The 20,187-nt window shown below is 45.2% G+C and overlaps 1 protein-coding gene across 6 annotated transcripts; it reads left to right on the top strand.

The window, feature by feature from the left end:
* The first annotated feature begins 1,443 nt into the window (after window positions 1-1,443).
* Window positions 1,444-14,547, top strand: OCIAD2 (OCIA domain containing 2). Of its 6 annotated transcripts, none has more exons than XM_081161943.1 (7): window positions 1,444-1,680; window positions 3,944-4,064; window positions 7,673-7,769; window positions 9,374-9,427; window positions 12,432-12,479; window positions 13,171-13,288; window positions 14,202-14,547. In XM_081161943.1, the coding sequence occupies exons 2-7, from the start codon at window positions 4,002-4,004 to the stop codon at window positions 14,281-14,283; spliced, it is 462 nt and encodes a 153-aa protein (XP_081018069.1). In that variant the 5' UTR covers window positions 1,444-1,680; window positions 3,944-4,001; the 3' UTR covers window positions 14,284-14,547. The 6 variants fall into 6 exon arrangements, with proteins under 6 accessions (XP_081018069.1, XP_081018071.1, XP_081018070.1 ...); XM_081161944.1 differs by lacking the exon at window positions 1,444-1,680 and adding an exon at window positions 1,767-1,864; XM_081161945.1 differs by lacking the exon at window positions 12,432-12,479 and having other exon boundaries at window positions 1,562-1,680.
* The last annotated feature ends 5,640 nt before the right edge of the window (window positions 14,548-20,187 follow it).

Raw genomic sequence — 20,187 nt, 5'->3', positions numbered from 1 at the left:
GAAAGTAGAAATGAGGGTGGGGACATGGACTTTATTGTAGCAAGATGTTAAAGAACAAATGTCCTAGGGGTATTTATTGGAAGTTAGGCTTCTATGTAACGGAGGGCTGTTCATTTTGATCACAAAACCAATGAGAAAGCTGTTCCTTTCAGACCACAAAACGGCAGAGGGTTATTTCTGACTTCTGGTAACACAATGTAAAATGAGCAGTAGAACTATAACCCCTTTCTTTTGGAGGGAAGAAAGGGGGTGCAAGGAAACCAGAGTCACACGGAGGAACGTGGCCTGGGGATGTACTAGGGAACATGGAGCTTCCAAAACAGCACTATCTTTACAAAACGCCTTGAACCCAGTTTCACTGGTTCATTTGTTCAACTGCTATTTGTTGGGCCCCTCCTATATCTGGGGTGCCAAGTATACAACGGTGAACAAAGCAGACACCATCTTGTTCTGTAGCTCCTGAAGATTACACCAAAGCAGGGAAACAGGCTTGAGACAAATAAACACCCTAACGAGTACACAGTAAGGTGCTATGAAAGAGAAGAGAGCCCTGGGTGGGGGTCAAGGCAGGTCTTCCCCAGGAAGAGTCAGAGAAGGATGACCAGGGAAAAGCCAGGACAAGACTGGTGGGGAGCGGACCCCAGGCAGGGGAGGTTCCATTCCAGGGCCCAGGTGGAAAAAGCTGGGTGCACCTGAGGAACAGAAAGGAGGCTAGGCGAGGGTGGCTGGTGGAGGTGCCTGCCAAGGGGTGTGCACTGTGGAGGGGCTGCGGCAAGAGGCACAGAGGCCCAGGTCAACAGTAGGAAAAGGCGAGAGAGGTGAGGGCCTTCCACGTGGCCCACAACCTCTTCCAGCTCGACACAGGTAAAGGTCAGAGGCTGGGACTGACTGGCAGGAGGCTGCAGAGAATGGACAAAGAAAGTGGCAAGAGAAAGCCTGGGACCAAGCTGACGTGACTTTGCAAACTCTGGGTGTGGCCTTCCACCACTCAGCCCGCAGCCCATCAAACCAGCGGGATAGCACGCACCCTAAAGCCTTGTAAAAAGGATTGCACGTGGGCGGGTGCAAACTTCCAGTTAAAAAATAAATCAGTCATGGGGATGTCGTGTACGGCATGGTGACTGCAGTTAGCAGTACTGCGTGGCCTATTTGAAAGCTGCTGAAGAGTAGACCTTAAAAGCCCTCATCCCAAGGGGGCCGTGGGGGAGGGGGCCAGCGGTAACCGGGTGACAGTGTATGAGGATGGATGTTAACTGGACTTACTGTGGCGATCACTGTGCAGTGTATACAAACATGGAATCGTTATGTTGCACACCTAAAACTCATATAATGTCATATGTCAATTATATCTCAATTTAAAAAAAAAGTGTTGCATTTCAGCGAAGTCCATGCCGCGCTCGGGAAGGGTGCTCAGTATTTCAATGACATCAGGAGGCAGGACCCACCCGGTGCCAGGGCAAGTCCTGGGGGTGGGGTGGGGGTTTCAGGCGGGGGCCAGGCTTGGGCCTGACAGGTGAGGGTGGGCACCGGTGCCCCCGACCGAGGCAGGGACCGCAAGGGGGGAGCAGGGGTGCGCCGAGTGACCCCGCGAGCGAGAGGCAGCGAGCGGAGGGGGCGGAGCGAGAGGAGGAAGGAGCCGGCGGAGGGAGCGCGGAGCGGGAGTGAGGGCCGCGGGCAGAGGTGAGGGGCCCGGGGCCGGCGAGCGCGGGCGGGCGGGCGCGGGAGGGCGCGGGCGGGAGGGCGCGGGAGGGCGGGCGCGGGAGGGCGGGCGCGGGAGGGCGGGCGGCGCTGCGGCCGCGGCGGGGGGCGGACTCGCTCTGCGGGCGCCGACCGCGCGGCCTGGAGGGCGATCTTCACCTTGCAGGTGAGCCCGCCGGGCGCCCGCGGGGGATGTCGCGGAGACTGTGGCCTCCCCTGGCCGCGTTGTCCCGGGGTCCTTAGGAACCGGGGTACGCGGCGGGCCGCGGTGGCCGCGCGGGTGGGCTCCGGCCGCCCGGAGTCGCCGCTGCCAACTCCTCTGCGCTTTGCTCGGACTCCGCTGCAACCTAGGAGGGGGCGGGGGGCTTGGGGTCGCGCGGGCGGCCTCCGACTGGGGGTGGCAGCGGATTCCAGCACCTTGATTGTGGGCTTGACACCCCCTCCCCCGCCAGAGAGTGGGGTGACCCCCCTCCGGCTGTCCCTCCGACCACTCGCGCCCCCCATCCTGCTGCCTGCCTCTCCCCCACTGCCCACGGTCAGCATTCCTCCCCGCCCCCCCCAGTGCTCCCCGCAATAAGGCAGGACCCCAAACCAGCCCGCGGCCTGGTGGTGGGCGCTGCACCTGGAAGGCAAGACCCTCGGGAGGGTTGCTTAGATGTGGGCTGAGGATTAATTGGGTGCAGGGGACCTGAAGCGGAGACGTGTCTCTTTGCTTCTTTATTTAAGGCAATGGCCTGACCCTGACTAAGAATAGCTATTCTAATTTGGCCTTAGGTGCAAAGACTTCCCGGAGTTGTCAAGAAATAAGGTGCCCAGGGCCACTCTGACAGGGCCCTTCACTCCCCGCTGGCCGTGCCCTGGGCACTGTGCGCTGAGCTGGGGCCTGTGGACCCCACTCCTCCTCCTCAGCTCTCATTTTTGCAACAGCCCCTCCAGGTTGCATGTTCATTACCCCCACTTAACAGCTGAGATAACTGAGGCACAGACACATCATGTCATTTGCCCCAAAGCACAGGGTAGCAAGGAATAGAGGCAGGACCTGAATTCAGGTCTTGCTGATTCCAGGACTGTCCACTCTAGGGGGTCATGCTATCTCTACAATAACATCAGGTCCCTAAGGTGAAGCTGGGTACAGGTAAGGGCCCCCCGGCTCATATGCACGGCAGTTTAGCAGGAAGCAGAATTGTATATGATGTTCATTTTGCAGGGAAATCAGTGGCACTCATGGCGTCCAAGGCTGCAGAAGGCAGTGGCCATTGGCCAGGCGCGGGCTCAGAGTCCACCTGGACTATGTCCATTGTTGCCAAATCACTTTCCTGAGCCATGTGACACCAGTGATTCATTCCCTCCCCTCTGTACAAGCTATTCCCTCTCAGCCATTTCCTCGGCCTTTCCTTTTCCTCTCTTACTGATATTCCTTTGGCCTCAAAGTTCACATTCTCCAATACTCTTTTTAGACCATTTTATTTGTTTCTCACTTTACCTATCATCTCTATGATGGCAGGTCCCAAATTCTCCTTTCCAGTCTCCCCCTCATCTCTAACTCCTGACCCAAATCTTTGAATAGTCTAATCTCTATTGGCCAATCCCAATGTATGCACCCACAGGAACCCTAATTCAGCATTTCAAACTCAAATATATCATCTCTATGCTTCCCACCAGGGCGTTGGTTCAGGTCCCCATGATTCCTTGCCTGGACTATCACTGGACTTGGAAACCGGTTTTTATGCTGGGAGTCCATCCACCCTCTACAAGCTCAAGAGTCCTAGTGTCCGGTATCTCAGACCTGACCAGAGAGAGCAGACCTTTCTCCCTCTCCTTCCTTAGCACCCTGGCATAGCTAGTTCTGGGGAGCCCTTGGCATGTTGTGTAACTGCTGACTTATTTGGCTTTCCCTTTACACTGTGAGTTCCTTTGTCTTATCCTTCCTTATATCCCCTGGCCTGGCACATAATAGACACTCAGAAAATATTTGTGTAGTTGATGGCCTTGTAATGAATTAAAACTCCTTTTAAGACGCAACTTATAGGTAGTAAAAAATCTCACTGTTTATAGTGTGACGTTTCGTATCTGTGTGTTGATGGGGGGGGAGGAGCGTCAGAAAGTAAATTGGCAGATAAGGTTGGCTATTGACTAATGACAAAATGAAAGCAAGTTTTCAAAATACGTGAGTTGATATTAAGGGTATTTACGGTTGATATGAACATTCAGACACAGCACAGTGACTTTCTTCTATTTTCCTTAGACGTCGGGTCAACGAGTAAGCTGAGTACATTCAACTAGAAGAAGAGCAGACAGTCATCATGGCATCAGTGTCCACTCACGGAAACCAAGATAAGCCTCATCTGCCCCCACTAAGCAAGCAGGTATGTTTTTAGTTGGCCACCTGAACAAGAACATCATACCAGACTTCCCTTAACCTTGTCCAGTCTGGCCCTTTGTGGATTCAGGGAAAATAGAATGGGGAAGAAAAGTGTTTTTGACTGCCTCAAAAAGCATCTTTTAAATTTTTGTTTCCAAAATCCTTTCTTTACTCTTCCCTATTCGGCATCCAGCTTAACCAACTCTTACACAGGCTGTCAGTGACCGAAGAGGTTTCCCTTAGCAGAGCAAAACTCGTTGAATCTAGCAGAAGACTAACCTTACTAAATTTAGGCTGCTGACCGGTGTTCTTGTTCAGGAGAGCAGAGTCCTTAACTACTAAATTAGCCATCAGCTTGAGAACCCAACTTTGCAACTTGTTAAGAATGAATATTATGGGTTTCAGGGATACATAAATGAAGAAAGGAGAAAGTATTGTGATAGGTAAATGAAGTTCATGTTCTCCAGGGTCAACTTTTCTAGCTAAAAATAGTTTCTGTAGGAAGCGATCTTTAAGGAGCAAACTTCAGGAGCCGCAAACAGACAAATGATATCAAGTCACAAGAAACAGTATTTAGACACCTGAGTTGCCTTTGTGAAATGGAGAGCCATAAAACATTTATGGTTATAGAGAAAAGGCTCGCCTGAGCTCCTCTGGGGAGGCTCTGCAGGAGCTTCCATCTTGACTGTGGAACTCACAGTTGTGGTGTTTGGGTCCCTGACCCTGGATGTGTGGATGTGTGAGTGTTTGGAGAAGGGGAGTACGGAAGGTGTTCCTTATTTCTGCCTCAGCCCGAGCAGAACCAAGAAGAGATACATACACTGGGATAGGAGGAGTGCTTGCTGAGGAACTAAGGTAAGTGGAGAGTGAGAACAGCTCCTTCTTGACACCGTGACTCGTCCTGACCCCACCTCCGTGTACTGTGCTGTGGGGAGTTGTAGAGAAAGAAGAGAGAGGTTTCTTGCTTGGGTTTCTTGTAGAGCTCTGAGGACATAGGTGCCACAGGGTCCTTCTACTTTGTTAACCAAGCATGTAAAGTGCTTGCTTGGCACAGTGCCCGGCCTGTGGGAAAGTGCTCAAGAAATGGTGACCGTTATCCACATTGATATCTACTACAAACACAGAGTTCCAAAAATAACATAGGCAAAACCAGCAAGGTAAACTTCAAAAGCCGAGGAGCTGCACCTCAACAAGAAAACACTAAAACTCCCAGAGCTAAATGGCAGAGGACCTACATAAATAATTCGCAAAGGAGGAAATACTGGTGTGACTTTTTAGCAAGGAACAAATTAAATAAAATTTGTTTTTTAAAAATGAATCAACCACCCACAGAATGGGGAAAAAATATTTGCAAATCATATATCTGATAAGAGTCTAGTATCCAGAATATATAAAGAGCTTTTACAACTCAACAACAAAAAGACAAATGACCCGATTAAAAAATGGGCAAAGGACTTGAATAGGTATTTCTCCAAAGAAGATATATAAATGTCCAACAAGCAAATGAAAAGATGCTCAATGTCATTAGTCATTAAAGAAATGAAAATTAAAACCACAATAAGCCTGGCCAGTGTGACTCAGTTGGTTGAGTTTTGTCCCATGTACCAGCAGGTCACCAGTTCGATTCCCTGTCAGGGCACATGCCCCATTGAGGGCTCCATCCCTACTAGGGACCGTGCAGGAAGCAGCTGAAGATCGATGTTTCTCTCTCATCGATGTTTCTATCTCTCCCTCCCTCTCGCTTCTTCCCTCTGAAATCAATAAAAATATATTTAAAAAAAACACAACGAGATAACATTTTACACCCACCAGCATCACTATAATTAAAAAGAAAAACAAAACAGAAAATAACAAGTGTTGACAAGGATGTAGAGAAGTTGGAACCGTCATACTTTGTTGGTGGGACTGTAAAATGATGCAGCTCCTGTGGAAAACACTTTGGTGGTTCCTCAATTAGTGAAACATAGAAGTTTACCATATGGCCCAGCGGAATTAAAAATGTGTTCAAACAAAAACTTGTACAGGAATGTTCCTAGCAGCCCTACTCACAATAGCCAAAAGGTGAAGACAGCCCAAATGCTCACCAGTAGCCGTGTTGGTGAACAAAATGTGGTGTATCCTTGCAATGAAATATTGAGTCACAAAAAGGAATGAAGTACTGACACATACTACAACATGGATGAACCTTGAACACATTGTGCAAAGGAAAAGAAGCCTGACACAAAAGGTCATCTATTGTGTGACATCATTTACATGAAATGTACAGAATAGACAAAGCCATAGAGACAGAAAGCAGATTAGTGGTTGCCAGGGGGCCGAATGAAGGGAAGAGGGAATGAAGAGAGGCTGTTTAATGGGTATGGGGTTTGTTTTTGGGGTGATGAAAAAGTTCTAGAACTAGGTAGTGATAATGGCCACACATCATTATGAATGTACTTAATGTTGTCGAATTGTGTACTTTGGCTAAAATGGTAAATATTATGTTACGTGTATTTTACCACAATAAAAAATTAATGAGCCAATATGTAACAAAAGATCACAACCCAGGGCCAGCTACAGGGATTAATTACCTGAACACTAGAGATGAAGGGGGCAGTCTGGCTGAAGAATACATAGAGATAGATGCTCGAACACATTAGTTACCAGAGAAATGCAAATAAGACAATAAATTATTACTTTATACCTACTAGACTGTCGAAACTTATAAAAATGGATAATGCCAAGGTTAGAAAATCCTTTTTTTACCTAACCTGCTTGGACTCGAGCTCAAGTAACCTTAGGCCAAGAGGAACGTCCAGGCACTACTGGCGTCTCTCTCACATCAATGTTCCTCTCTCTCTCTCTCTCTCTCTCTTTCCTCCTCCCCCTCCCTCCCTCCCTTCCACTCTCTCTAAAAATCAATGGAAAAAACAAGTGAGGATTAACAAAACAAACAAAAATACTGTAAAACTAATAAAAGTAATTATGTCAAACATATCAATAGTTCCACCAGAAACTATATACAGAGCACTTACAAAATATGTTTTAAAAAACTGTCAAGTAAGAAAGGAAACTGTAGAAAAATACAGAGTGGGCTGCTGATGAGTTCATAGTCTAAAAATGCACACAGAGGCAAAAAGGTAAATTAGAATACAGGTCTATAAATACAAAACTTATGCAGTGCTCGGAGTGTGATCCCAGGTGTGCAAACACTGTGCTGTAGGGGAATCTCTCTCGTCACCCAGGAGGCTACACGGAACTAGGTCTGCAGGAAACTAGGTGGGCAGAGGGAGAGGGGAACGTTGCAGGAGTCGTAGACTGCATGGACAAAGGCCGGAGGGAAGAAAGGAAATGTGGCTTCAGGAATTCTCTCTGACTAGATTTGTGCTCCATGCTCACTACTCGATGAGTCACTCTTTGCTTCTCCAGCTGGGATTATTTCCTTGCCTGAGTCCATCCAATGTTCCCCGCTGGAAGGCACTCGCGGGAACAGGTCATTGCTCTGTGCTGGCAGCCAGCACAGGACGACACGCTGCATGACCACAGTGAAGAGCTCGTCCTGCCCTTCTCCAAGAAAACAGCAGATGCTTTCCCGATGATTTCAGTCGACTCACCGTAGAACTTTCCTTACAGAGCCTGTTGTTTTGCCCAAAATCAAAAGTGCACATCCACAGAGCGGAGATTTCAAAGATTATCAAAGAATGTCAAGAAGAAAGTTTCTGGAAGAGAGGTAAATTGTACCCCTCTTAACCTTTGTTAACACTATGTGTGCTGTAATAAGCTGCCGAAGTATCATGTTAGAATTATGGTAATGATTTACTTTTGAGCAGGGACTTTGCATAATTCCTTGAATACCTTTGATATCTGGGTTGTTCAGAGGTTTAAATCCATGTTGAGACCCCTTTTAAGGGCAGAGCTAATATCTGATTTAGGATCATTTTACCGCAGCAAAAAAGTCATACACACCTAATGCTGTCCTTCATGTAACCCAGAATGTGTGCCAAGAGTGTTATTTAGAATTTCTTGAAAGAGTAAAGCTTCCTAAATTGCACTAGACTCTAACCTCATCGAGTTCAGAAATAATGTCAAGTTTATTGCTTCATCCCAGAGCCAATACAGGGCTTCCCCTATAGGAAGTACCTGATCAATATTTGTGGAATGAATGGAAAGTGGCAGCGTCCATTAATACTTCTCTTACGATGTCTCTGAAACAACCTCTTCTGCTGAGTCATCTCCTTCCTCACCTTGCCTGATATAAATAAGACAAGGGCGTGAATTCAGGCTGTGCTTTAAGGTCTCTTCCAGTTGGGAAAAAAATCATGATTTGTCATCTGAAAATGTTATAATAGAACCTATAGATATAGCCCCCGTATTTGCAACATTGCTTACACAGGGATAATTTTACTTGGAGATACTCATTTTGATTTCTCAGATCATTCAGATTCAGTCTCAGTTGTTTTGGAAGAAACGCTCTTTGGAAGTTGATATTTGTTATGCATTACTATGATGATTGATTGTGTTCCTAGCGATGCATGTCTTTTCTGACAACCTATGAGTAAGTAATGTAATTAAGCTCTACTAGACTAAAATTTCAGTATGACCCATTCGCCTACCATCCGGTAGATGTGAGTGGAAAAATTGATTGCAATTTAATTTGTCTTGGTTGCTAGGAAGAGCTAGATGTTTATCACCGCTCTCTGCTTTTAGAAGTCGTTTGACACATTTTGACAGAACAAGACACTGCCTTTGCCAGACTAACTTGCCTGTTTTAAAAATCGCAGCTAAACATTCCCCATGTTTGACACGAATGTAGTAATCTTGTAATCCTCAGAAAATAGACATATCCAAATTGTGCAACAAAATATCATGAGAGACAAAAGCAGAGACTTGTTCTAGATGGGATGTGCAGGACTGTCTTGTACTGGTGTTTTATTTTCATATAGGATTAAAAATTTCATAATATATAGTTAAAGGCAACTCCCAAATTCAACAGCTACATGTCCACACACACACTGAGAACCTGTGTTGTATGTGGTGATCAGAGTCTAGTGCGTGGTGGGCACTCAGTAAAAGTGGATGCCAGAGACCGAGTCCCGTGGGGTTTAGGTTTGTTCGATTAAAGCCCTACATCAGGTTCGGTGCCCCGGGCAGACCCCAAGAAAATTATGCAGACTGTATACTTAATAAATATTTGTTGAATAAGTAAAATAACAAGTGAGTAAAAAGTAATTGCCAAGGTAGGTAAGAGAAAACACTCGGAGTAATTCTTCCTGACTTCTAGGTGAGGTGCCAAGTTCTAAAATCCCAGGACTGAAGGGCTTTTTTGTTTTACAGCTCTGCCTTTTTCTCTTGGAAGCATGCTTGTTACCCAAGGACTAGTCCACCACGGTAAGAATCAACATTTGTTCAAGAATTTAACTTAAGAGAGCCCAGTTTCCTGTGACCCCCCTGGCTGCCCTTTGGTGCTTGGCATTTATTTTGTGGTGAAGGAGTTATTCACGCTCTTGGGCTTACTTTCCCTTTCCAGCTTTTGCCTATTTTCAGCATAAACCCCTCCACCCACCCCTTTGGAAGATGTCCTAATCCCCAGAATGAGTGACTGAGTTAGTTTACATGGCAGAGAGAAATTAAAATTGCAGATGGGAAGGCTGTTCATCAGCTGACCTTAAAATGGGGAGATTATCTTGGATTATCCAGATGGGCCCAGTGTAATCAAATGGTCCTTAAAAATTGGGTCAGAAGATGGAACCAGAGAGATGGGGGCATGAGAAGGACTCACCTCAACACCGCCCCCTGTGAAGATGGGAGAGGGACCACGGGTCCAGAGCCCAGGAATGGGGGTGGCCTCTAGAAGTTGGGGAAGCAGGAAACCCTGGACTCTCCAGAAAGTGAGGCAGCTCTGCTGGCTCCTTGATTTTAGCCCGCTGCTAAGGTCTAAATGTTTGTGTCCCTCCCCCACCCTCCAATTCACGGGATAAAATCCTAACCTGAAAAGGCGATGGTATTAGGAGGTGAGGTCTTTAGGAGGTAATTACCCTAGGGGGTGGAGCCCTCAAGAATGGCAGTGCTCTTGCAAAAGAGACCTCACAGAGCTCCCTAGGCCTTTCCACCACAAGAAGTCTGCAAACCCAGAGAGGGGCCTCACCAGCCGTGCTGACACCCTGATCTTGGACTTTAGCCTCCAGAATTGTGAACAATAAATTTCTGTCATTTATTAAGCGCCACTCCCCCCCGCCCCCCAATCTTGTTAGAGCAGCTCAAACAGACTAAGACACCCAGGGAAACTCATTTTGCGCCTCTGCCCTCCCCACATAACCTCTCCCTGCCTCCTAGCTTTCCAGTTCACCTCCCTACCCTTCCTCTCTTGCTCCCTTCCTTTTCCCTGTCTTGGTCTCACCAGAGGACCCAGAGGCATGGCCTAGTCCCCAAATAGCAAGAAGGCACCTGACCCTGTTGAAGCCCATTATGTTGAACACTGCTGAGGACCAGGATTTTAAAAAGAGCATTTGTGCCCAGCAAACATGAAAGAAGACCTTCTAGTTCTTTTTTGGGTCTCAAAGACCATTTATCTAGGAGAACCCTAGTTCAATCAATATTATTCTTAAGGATTAAAGTTGATTTACTAAATATGATTTCATTTTTATAACTCGAAGATAGTCTTTTTATAGAAATATATTCATCAGTCAGTAAAGTCTTTGTCAGATCCTTTTTGACAACGAAGAAATACAGTCACAACATCTATAGGGATTATGTCTTATAAATATTAAACTTCTCAAAATCTATCACCTCTTGCCTGTGTGCCAATATACTTTTCCAGGGTTGTGTATTAGTTTTCTATGATTACTTTTACAGGTTACCACAAACATAGTGGCTTAAAACAATACAAATGTATTATCTTGCAGTTCTGGAGGTTAGACGTCCAAAATGGGTCTCACTGGTCTGAAATCAACGTGCCCGCAGGGCTCCTCTCCGGGGGCTCTTGGGCTTGCTTTCCCTTTCCAGCTCCTAAAGAGCACCCACATTCCTTCTTGGCTCATGGCCCCTGCTCTGCCTACGAAGCCAAGTTCTTCTCATGCTTCTGTCCCTGAATCCCTCTTCTACAGTCAAGGGTCATTGTGACTATACCCAAGTGATCCAGGATAATCTTCCTATTTGTGAAGTCATCTGATTAATCTTAATTCCTTTTTCTACCATCATTTCCCTTTGTCATACAAGATAACACATTGACGGTTTCCAGGGATTGGATATGCGCATCTTTAGGAGGCCATAATTCTGCCCACCACAGGTAGTAATGTTTTTATTGAAAAACAGTGGTATGTATAGAGTCACGTGTGGAATAACAGCGTTTCGGTCAGTGACAGGCCACGCACAGTGGTGCCCCCGTCAGATTAAAATGGAAAACTTCCCGTGGACTAGGGGGCCGCAGCCCTGGCACCGCTTCTCGGGTGCTTGGGGCACCCGCCGCGCTGCCCGTGAGACAGAGGCGTAGCCACAGGAGGCCACGTCGTGCTTGGTAATGACGCCAACCGACCGCGTTGCCGGTTCATGGGTTTGCTGTCCCGCGCTTTTCATCCCTGGTTTAGACGGCCCCTCCCGCTTACAGGGTTTGCAGCAGCCTCGCCACCTCGTGTTTGCTGTCCCTTGATTCCGTCACTGTCTTGTGCCGGCTTTAATCCCGTATTGTCTGGCACAGGAACGTGCTGTGCAGGTCTGTGGCCCAGGGACAGTAGCTGATCCCACACAGGCTAGGTGTGCAGGCCCGCGCGCGTGTGCTTCGTGGTGTTTGTACAGCGAAGAGGTCGCCTCATGACGCATTTCTTACAGCGCAGTCCCTGCAACTGTGGGTCCTGAAGTTGGGCTTCTGTGTTGAGTTACATAAAAAGGGGAGGGGGCAGTGAGTGATTGCTCGGAAATAAGTTGCTGGCTCCACCTTTGCCTTGATATCTTTAAACAAGCCTTGAATTGTCTGTTTCATGTTCCTTTTCTATACATTAAAGTTAACACTTGCTACTTAGCCAAAATGGCTATTTGAGAGTTAAATGCAATCAAGAATTGAATTATAACTCTTTTAGGGTCATCTCTTCTAATTAAGAATCTACATAGCCCTGGCCAGGTGGTTCAGTGGGTTGGAGTATAGTCCCATACACCAAAAGATTGGGGGTTTGATCCCCGGCTGGGGCATATACAGGAGGCAGCCAATCGATGTTTCTCTCTCTCTCTCTCTCTCTTTCTCTTTCCCCCTTCCTCTCTCTCTAAAGTCAATAACAAAACATATCCCTGGGCAAGGATTAAAAAAAAATCTGCGTATATCTTAAACTTTGAAGATTTCCTTATAATTTATAAATTTAAATAAATAATGAAATGAAATAATAATGTATGTACTACTCCTTAGGTTATTTAGCAGCTAACCCAAGATTTGGATCATTGCCTAAAGTTGCACGTAAGTCATAGAAGTTAAAAAAGTTATTTTTTAAAAAGAAGATGTCTATAGCAACTAGAGATATGACTGTCCAGGTTAACCAAACTGCCTGCATGGAATTTCTGGAAAATCAGTCTTTCTTTTCCGCCACTTTACAGTCCTTAGTTCATTCAGCGCTTTCTGGTGTCAAGTAGAGCCAGAGGAACCTCACCTAAACAGTCCTCTTTAAAGCGTGGACTAGGAGCGCCTGGCAGAGCACACAGGGGATACCTGGGGGGTTCCTCTGCCTCGTGACCTCTCTCTCCCACAGGCAGGATGGACTGCAGCTCCCCAGGCCCCAACCCATAAAGAGAATTTCCTACCCAGTGATTTGGAGGCTACCTATAGCCACAACCCAAACCATCCCTCCCCTGGTGGCCTCAGACATTTGTTTGCTGGTTGGACCTTCCTCTGGCTGCCCGGCTTGGGGTCACCCCTTTGCTTGCTCTGTCCGGGCCCTTCTACTACCAGTTCAAAACTGAGTCAGAAAGTCTCCAGTTCCTAGTCCTGCTCTTCAATAGGGAGCTTTATTCTCAGAGTGTTTGTTCACTGATTTGTCATGGTACTTTTAATATTAAAGTTATTATTATTCATGAAGAGAATTCTAGAAGATAACTAATGGAGGAGATGCTGAACCTTTATTTAACCTGTCTTTCCTGACCTGCTTTTGCAGTTGCTGGTATTGTGGGATACGGCCTTGGGAAGGCCTCATACATAGGAGTTTGCCAGAGTAAATTTCATTCCCTCGACGATCAGCTACGTGGCTCTGGTTTTGGTCCAGGGCATAACAGGTTTGTAATCTGTTTGATTGAGGGATTGTAATGAAGATAGTTATAAAAATGTAAATAAAAGATCATTCACCATTTATAATATGAAACAGTTTTTCTTCACATCCATATGTTGGGGGAAAAACCTCTTTAAACCCCCAGTTTTGAGTTGTTGCCATTTAACTTCAATAATAACTACTTATTATTTAGCTTAGGTACCTATCTCATTTGCTTAACAAACATCTAGTGAGTACCTACTACGTTCAAGGCACTGTGCACATCTCAAAAAAATAATTTAATCAGCAGACATGGCTTCTACCATCATGGGATTACACCAAATTTAAACAGGTTTCTCTACTGCAGGACTTTTCAGAGCCTTTACTGTGTTAATATATACTCTGATTCTCATTAGGGGTTATAAGCAGTAGGACTCTGAAGTTAAAGGCTTTGCCTTTACTGTTAGAATACCTGAGTTGAAAACCAGATCTACCATTTATTAAATAAACTATGTAATCTTAGAAAAGTTTCTTAAACTCTGTAATCTTCAGTTTTCTCACCTGTATAAAATCGTGAGCAGGATTGTTTTCATGGAACGTTACAAGGAATAGAAATGACTATCTATGAAGCTCAGTAAGTGCTCAGTAAATAATAGCTATTTCTACTATAATATTATAGGACTAGTGGTGGGGCCACGTTTCACTAAAGACTCTCACTTGTCACAGTGGGTTCTATTTCAGAGGCAGCATGGTACTGTGAAAAAAGATCATTATTGGCCTTTTGGGGATGAAATTCTGGCGATCTCAAACCAAGCAACAGCTCCTATTAGTCCCTAAAAACTAGGCCTGTGAACTTCAGCATAGGAAAATGTCTCTCAATAACGTGTTGAGACCAGAGTTTGCAGCGTCAGAGCACAAACCGCTCTCTTGCTCTGTCCTAGGCACTGCCTGCTTACCTGTGAGGAGTGCAAAATCAAGCACGGGTTAAGTGAGGACCGAAGCTCACAGCCTTCCGCTTCCTAGGCTCTGCATCTGCGGCTTTTGAAGTTTCCTAAACCTCCAAAGCTGTACACATTTGAAATTTCAAGTGTACTTGAAAAGAAGATACAGTGAAACTGAAACATTGTGATTCTCTCTATGGAAATGCTTTCTGTGGACGATTCTCAATTGATTTGAGTGTTGTATGTTTTTCTACTATGTAAGAACATGTTGGGAGAATTCACACACCAAAAAAATTATATTGCATTCTAACTTGCTTACAGCGAAGTAAAAAAGTTTGAAGTCCTCTCTGAGTCTCCCCATCCATTCTTTCATTGTGCTTTAGTCCTGGGTTTTAAGATCTCTTAAAGAGGGCAGGAATGAAGGTGGAGGAACTGGGGAAATCATGCCCCCCCCAAATTATCGTGTATGGAGGTGGAAACACAGGGCAAGAAAGATTGCTTCTTATAGGTATGTGGGGTGCTTAATGAAAAACATGTCACTCCAGAGAGTCTCAATATGAATCAACTGTCCTTTCAGTGACCTCGGTGACTATGCCTCATGGGTATGGTGGAGTTTTGCTTAGCTCATGGTCATCACTCAAGCACTGGGTTCTTTTTATATACTGCTTGTGCTAAAAGAGTAAACACAACTTCCATGGTCCCTTCTCTTCCCAAGGCACAGTTTGTTATGGGAGGAATCATGGGAAGAATTAATTCATAGAATGATAAACTTTTAGGGTTGTAAAGAACTCAGAAGCAGCCAGTTCAGCCCCATGAGTTGGATTCCTATTTACTGCCAGATTTTTTGTGTGTGTGTTTTTGCAAAAAAACAACAAAAAAACCTCTTCCATTAGGGACCTTTTGTTTTATGGCAGGTTGTCTGAGCCCTACTTGAAAACTTCCCGTGCATCTTTGCATTTTCTCAGGAAAATCTTTTACATATGTGTCACCGTTTATACATTGGGCATGTGCGTGTGCACATATTTGTGTTTTGCATAGTACAATTTGAAACCTGCACCATATAGATAAAAAGGGAAATCTTATCAGAAGTTAATACTTGATATGAAACATTTTATTTTAAACATCAAAAATATTTGCAAGTTTCTATTTTTACATGAACATTCAGTGTATGAAATGGAGTGATTCTGACTATCTCCTTAAGTATACATCTCCTGGTTTCTCAGCTGATAAAGTTCTCCTGTACATCAGAACACAGAGCCAATATCCTAGCCTCTTGGATGCAGTTTAACTCTGGGTTCTCACAACTAGCAATTAGTGACTCTTTGTTACCTCAGCTATTGGTAAAAATTCAAATTGGGCACATTTATTTCCTGCATTCCAGAAAATGATTTCCCAGGGATCAGAACATTTTCACATTGCTAAGCACAGCAGGTCGATGCAGAAATCAGTCTCGGGGTACTGGGGAAAGATGAATCTATTATTGTTGGAAAGGCACTGCTGACATCTTCATAGTTCTGATTCAAATTGGGGGTTTTGTTGTTGTTTGTTTGGGCTCTCAGCTTTTCCTATGTGGGTAAGTTATTCATTGATGCAGTTTTTTCAAACTGATCTCAGTGTGAAAGGACATCAATAAGGAAAAAAACTAGAAGGTCATCCAAGAACTCTCAAGTATTTTGCTTCATTGTCTATTGCATATATTAGGGAGCAAGTGTCTGGGGTCAGTGTCTGTTTCTTATAGGAAGATGTGTTAAAGGAGCGGCATTAGCTGTTTAGCATGTAGCAATTACCAACAACACTCACCGCCAAGCTGGTCATGAGCTTGTGAAAGCAATACCTTCGTGATGGAAAGAAAAAAAAAAGTACTGTATATAGTGCTTATATATTTTTAAAATTCTAATTTAAGCCAAGATAGTCTCTTTCCTTGCTCTCAGAGTGGGAGATTTATCTATTTTCTGTGACCATTACAAAAGTAATAAAATTTATCTTGAATGACATGGTTGAGCCATGGAAAAGTGAGGTAGGCAATTTTTGTGATATTCAAATAATGCAATCTGTTCATTGACAGGAAACGTTTCCACTTTGGAACTCTACCCCCAAATTTCGACTGTAGAGTTTGATTTCATAGACACTGAGTTGGCAGATATTTGGGTGATTAACCCACAGGCTGCAAAGTCCAGGACCAAATAGTGTCACTGAGTGAAGCTGAACGACTTGCTTGTTAAACAGGCATAATCTTCACTTCCACATACAAATGTGCGGCCCACTGCTGGCAAATCTCCCACTTTATCAAAACAAGTGCAGGTTTTTATGTGACATATCCCAGTTTTTAAAATCTTTATTCTTTCATATATTCAATTATTGTGCACCCACTGTGTGCCAGGCACTGTCCCAGGTCCTGGGAATGCGACAGTGAGTGCAACCAACAAGATTCCACACCTTCCAGTCTGAGGTTTGAGATATGACCCACCCTGCCACCCATTGGAAATCTCCTCTGCTGTCCCCACAGGTGAGGCTCCAGGGCCTACATATGTACTTCCAGGGGAAGGACACCCGCTGCTCCATGTGCAACCCAGGCCACTGCCCCGCTGCAAAACTACCCAGAAAGGTCTGTGGGAGCCCAGGCCTCCTCCCTGGCCCTCTATATGGCCCCTCCAAGGCAGGAAGTGCATCCTTTTACACTTCTCTCTCAATCTCCATCCGCAGGCAGATTCCCTGGCCAGATATAGGCACTTCATAGATGTTGCTCAGCCTAAACCTGTCATTTCCCTGTGGCTATAGAACAGAATTCTTATTCTTTTTTCACATAACAGCTTTTAAATATTGGAAGGCATGTTCCTTTCAGAATTCTAGCAAAAGGGCCCAGTTTTTTCTAACCATTAGAGTGGATTTCCAGCCCCGTCACATCCTGGTCCTGGGGAAACCTTTGGTTTGTGATGTCCTCACACACTAAGACTCCAGGAATGAGTTGACCAGCTCAGAGGAGAGCAGGGTTATTGTGCTTTTTATTTTAGGCACTTGAACTGATAGCAAGAGGGACTCTGCATCAGGCCCTGGGCTCTACTCCAGTTCCACAACTTACTGGCTACTTGACATTGAGTCAGTTATTTAGCTACTCTGGTCCTCAGTTTCCTCATCTGTAAAATGGGACCATTTTAGATTTACCTGTAGGTTATTCATGAGAATAAAATGAACTAATACAAAATGCTTAGCTCAGAGTACTCAATGGATGTTAGCTATTACTACTCCTACTACTATGCAGTACAAAAATGTGTAACTATGTCCCACTTTTGGCCCATGCTAGGTTTTTTCACATGACTTACCTTTAAGTCAATTCTCCCCATTGTATGCTTATGCAGCCGATCATCCTGAATTTCAGTGTAACCCCTTATATATACGCTCCTCTCTTTTCAATTTTATGATGCTGTTTTCAGGCCCAACTGTCTTTTTCAGTCCAAAATTTGTGATTTAACAGGTGAGTGATGTGTCATCTGCATTGAAAAATATTCAGGTTACCCCCTGGGTTTCTTAATGTATACTGTTTATGGCACATGCTCCAACAATCTTTGTTAACTGAATGATTGTCTTGCAGGAGCAGTGTATTATAAAATACAAACCTCAAATAGTAGCTTGGTTTATTAGATTCTCTCATCTCTAGATGTGTGGGGTAGATGCAAACTAATTGCCACTAGAATTCAGGGGCAGTGGCGGTCACTTCTGCTGCCCTTCTGGATTGTAGTACTGGTCCAATTCTTTACCTCTCCTCACATCCATGCCTTTTGTCATGGATTTTGCATTTCCTTTCTACTGCAAGTGGGGCATAGTTACCTCCCTCTTGACCTTGGGCTTGTCCATGACTTGCTTTAGGTAAAATGCGAGGCGGAAATGAAGGTGTGTGAGTTTCAACCTTAGGACTAAAGAGATCGGTGTTTCCATTTGTGTCTCTATCATGAACTTAAGAACAGGCCCGGGACTAAAATGCAGAGGCAATAGCTTGCAGACTGACCCATCAGTTCCACAATTGCCTAAGATCTAATCCCTACAATAAACCCCTTACTTGGCATCATTCAGAGCAATTCTGCTTTTCTATCAAACTCTAACGCAGGAACTGGGTAGCTGGAAGTGGACTGTAGACGTATCAAAAACCTAACACCTCGCATTGGTTTTGGACACAAGTGGCATATAAATGCTGGCAGGACTCTGAGGAGATCGTTAGTGAAAACCTGAAGGGCCTGGGTGAGGGTGTTAACAGAAGCCTGAAGAGCTTCCAGGGTGGCTGTCAAGGAGGGATTAGAGGAGAGAGGAGCGCATTAATAAAAGCTGAGACTGTGATGACGTTCAAGTTTAGCAGAACTATCATCTGTGGAAACACAGAAAATAGGAAATGGACCTAATGAACTTGATTAGCTAAGATTTCTGGGCAGTGTTGAGCGTGCCACCTGGCTGCTGTCTAAAATTAGAGAAGTGAAACAAAAATTATTACATTTCCAAGTGATTTGGAGAAAATATAAGAGTCTTTTAAACCAGCGAAGGGCTCTCATATTCAGAAATGGCTTCCAGGCAAAGATCAAATCCAGAGTGAGCAATGACTTCTTGTTCAAGACCTCAGAAAGATGAGTCATCATAGGACATTTCAGACACACAAATGACCCTCTACATGTCTTAGAAGCATAACCTGTAGACCCTGCCCAAGGCTTCACACAGGGAACCCAAAATAGAAAACGGATTACTTCCAGTAAACATGGGCGGCTTTTGTGAAATTGATTTTCAATTGATCCTTCAGAACTCCACAGATTTTTAAAAGTATTCCAGTTTGGATAAGGACAGTATAAAGGGGCCTTGGTGCCACGTCCTCTCCCAACCATGTCTGACAAGATCCGGACGTGGAGAGGAAGCTTCAAGGAAAGCATCTTCTGGGGAGAGGACGCGGCCTGTGGGTGGGAGGAACTGGCTTAATGGGAATATCCCTTCTCCTCCTTGGACGGGGATTTTGGGCCATAAATCACTAACTAACCTGGGAATGGTAAACAATGTTCTCACTTCTGAAGAAATCCCGATTTCCCCAAGTCCAGTCACTATCACATGTGCCGGATGCTTTAACAAACTGTTATTAGAAGAAGCCAGGAAACTCCCCCTGGCGCCCCCAGTAAGGAATTCACGGAGGAACTAGGGGAAGCTGAGCTCAGGCAGCCGCCCATCCTCCAGTGCCTCCCCGTGACTGCAGGATTAGCCCAGGACAGGAAAAGGCCATCGCCCCTCGCCTGCTGCACAGGACCACCCTGGGTGGCACACAGAATAAATGGCAGACTGTGGCATCCCCTGAAGGGGCCAACAGTGTGGAAAGGCCACCAGCCCCTCCTCCGCCTTACACAGGTGCTTACGCTGGGAGCGGTATCAGGACAGTCACTGTAAACCGAAGGCATGTTCCGCACGAGAACCTGCCCTTCATGAGACGCTCGGCAGGGCGGCGGCCACGCCGGTGCTCGCTCCCAAAGGAACAAAAGCAAAGCATTCTTAGCAGTTAATCCATAGCTATGGCACAAGGCACTCTTTTCCTAGAAGAAAATGGCAAGAAGAATATAATAGCTTATGAATAGGTCCATAGTTAAAATATAACCACAAGAAGTAGTAACCACAGGCAAATATTATATAAAATTTGTCTCACAAACTAATATATTACTGCTGCAAACAAAGCCGCATCTATCACTCTATAGGTCACTGATTTTTCCTTTCTCCTCTATTCTAAAAAACAAAAGTCAAAATTGTTCCGTTCTGATGAAATCGAAACTTGTATTGTTTAACCTATGAATAATATTTCTTGCTTGCTAACCGAAAAAATGGAATCGTAGCCAAAAAAGAAAGTATAAAAGATTATGTTGATTCTCAATAAAGTGGAACAGTGTCACACCACCTCCGAGTCGTGTAGTCTGCTGTCTCCCAGCGCCGACGCCTTGCCCACCTTCGGCACCCGACTCCCGCTGCGGCTGGA

The sequence above is a fragment of the Miniopterus schreibersii genome (genome assembly GCF_964146895.1).
Source record: "Miniopterus schreibersii genome assembly, chromosome: 1".
In the NCBI taxonomy this organism is placed as follows: domain Eukaryota; kingdom Metazoa; phylum Chordata; class Mammalia; order Chiroptera; family Miniopteridae; genus Miniopterus; species Miniopterus schreibersii.
Note: the sequence above shows the minus strand (reverse complement) of the source record. Positions and strands in the feature narration are given on the sequence as shown.

Coding starts and splice junctions, on each gene's coding strand:
- OCIAD2 (XM_081161943.1), top strand. CDS start 4,002: ATGGCATCAGTGTCCACTCACGGAAACCAAGATAAGCCTCATCTGCCC. Junction 7,770..9,373: donor AGAAAGTTTCTGGAAGAGAG/GTAAATTGTACC, acceptor TTTGTTTTACAG/CTCTGCCTTTTTCTCTTGGA. Junction 12,480..13,170: donor ATCATTGCCTAAAGTTGCAC/GTAAGTCATAGA, acceptor CTGCTTTTGCAG/TTGCTGGTATTGTGGGATAC.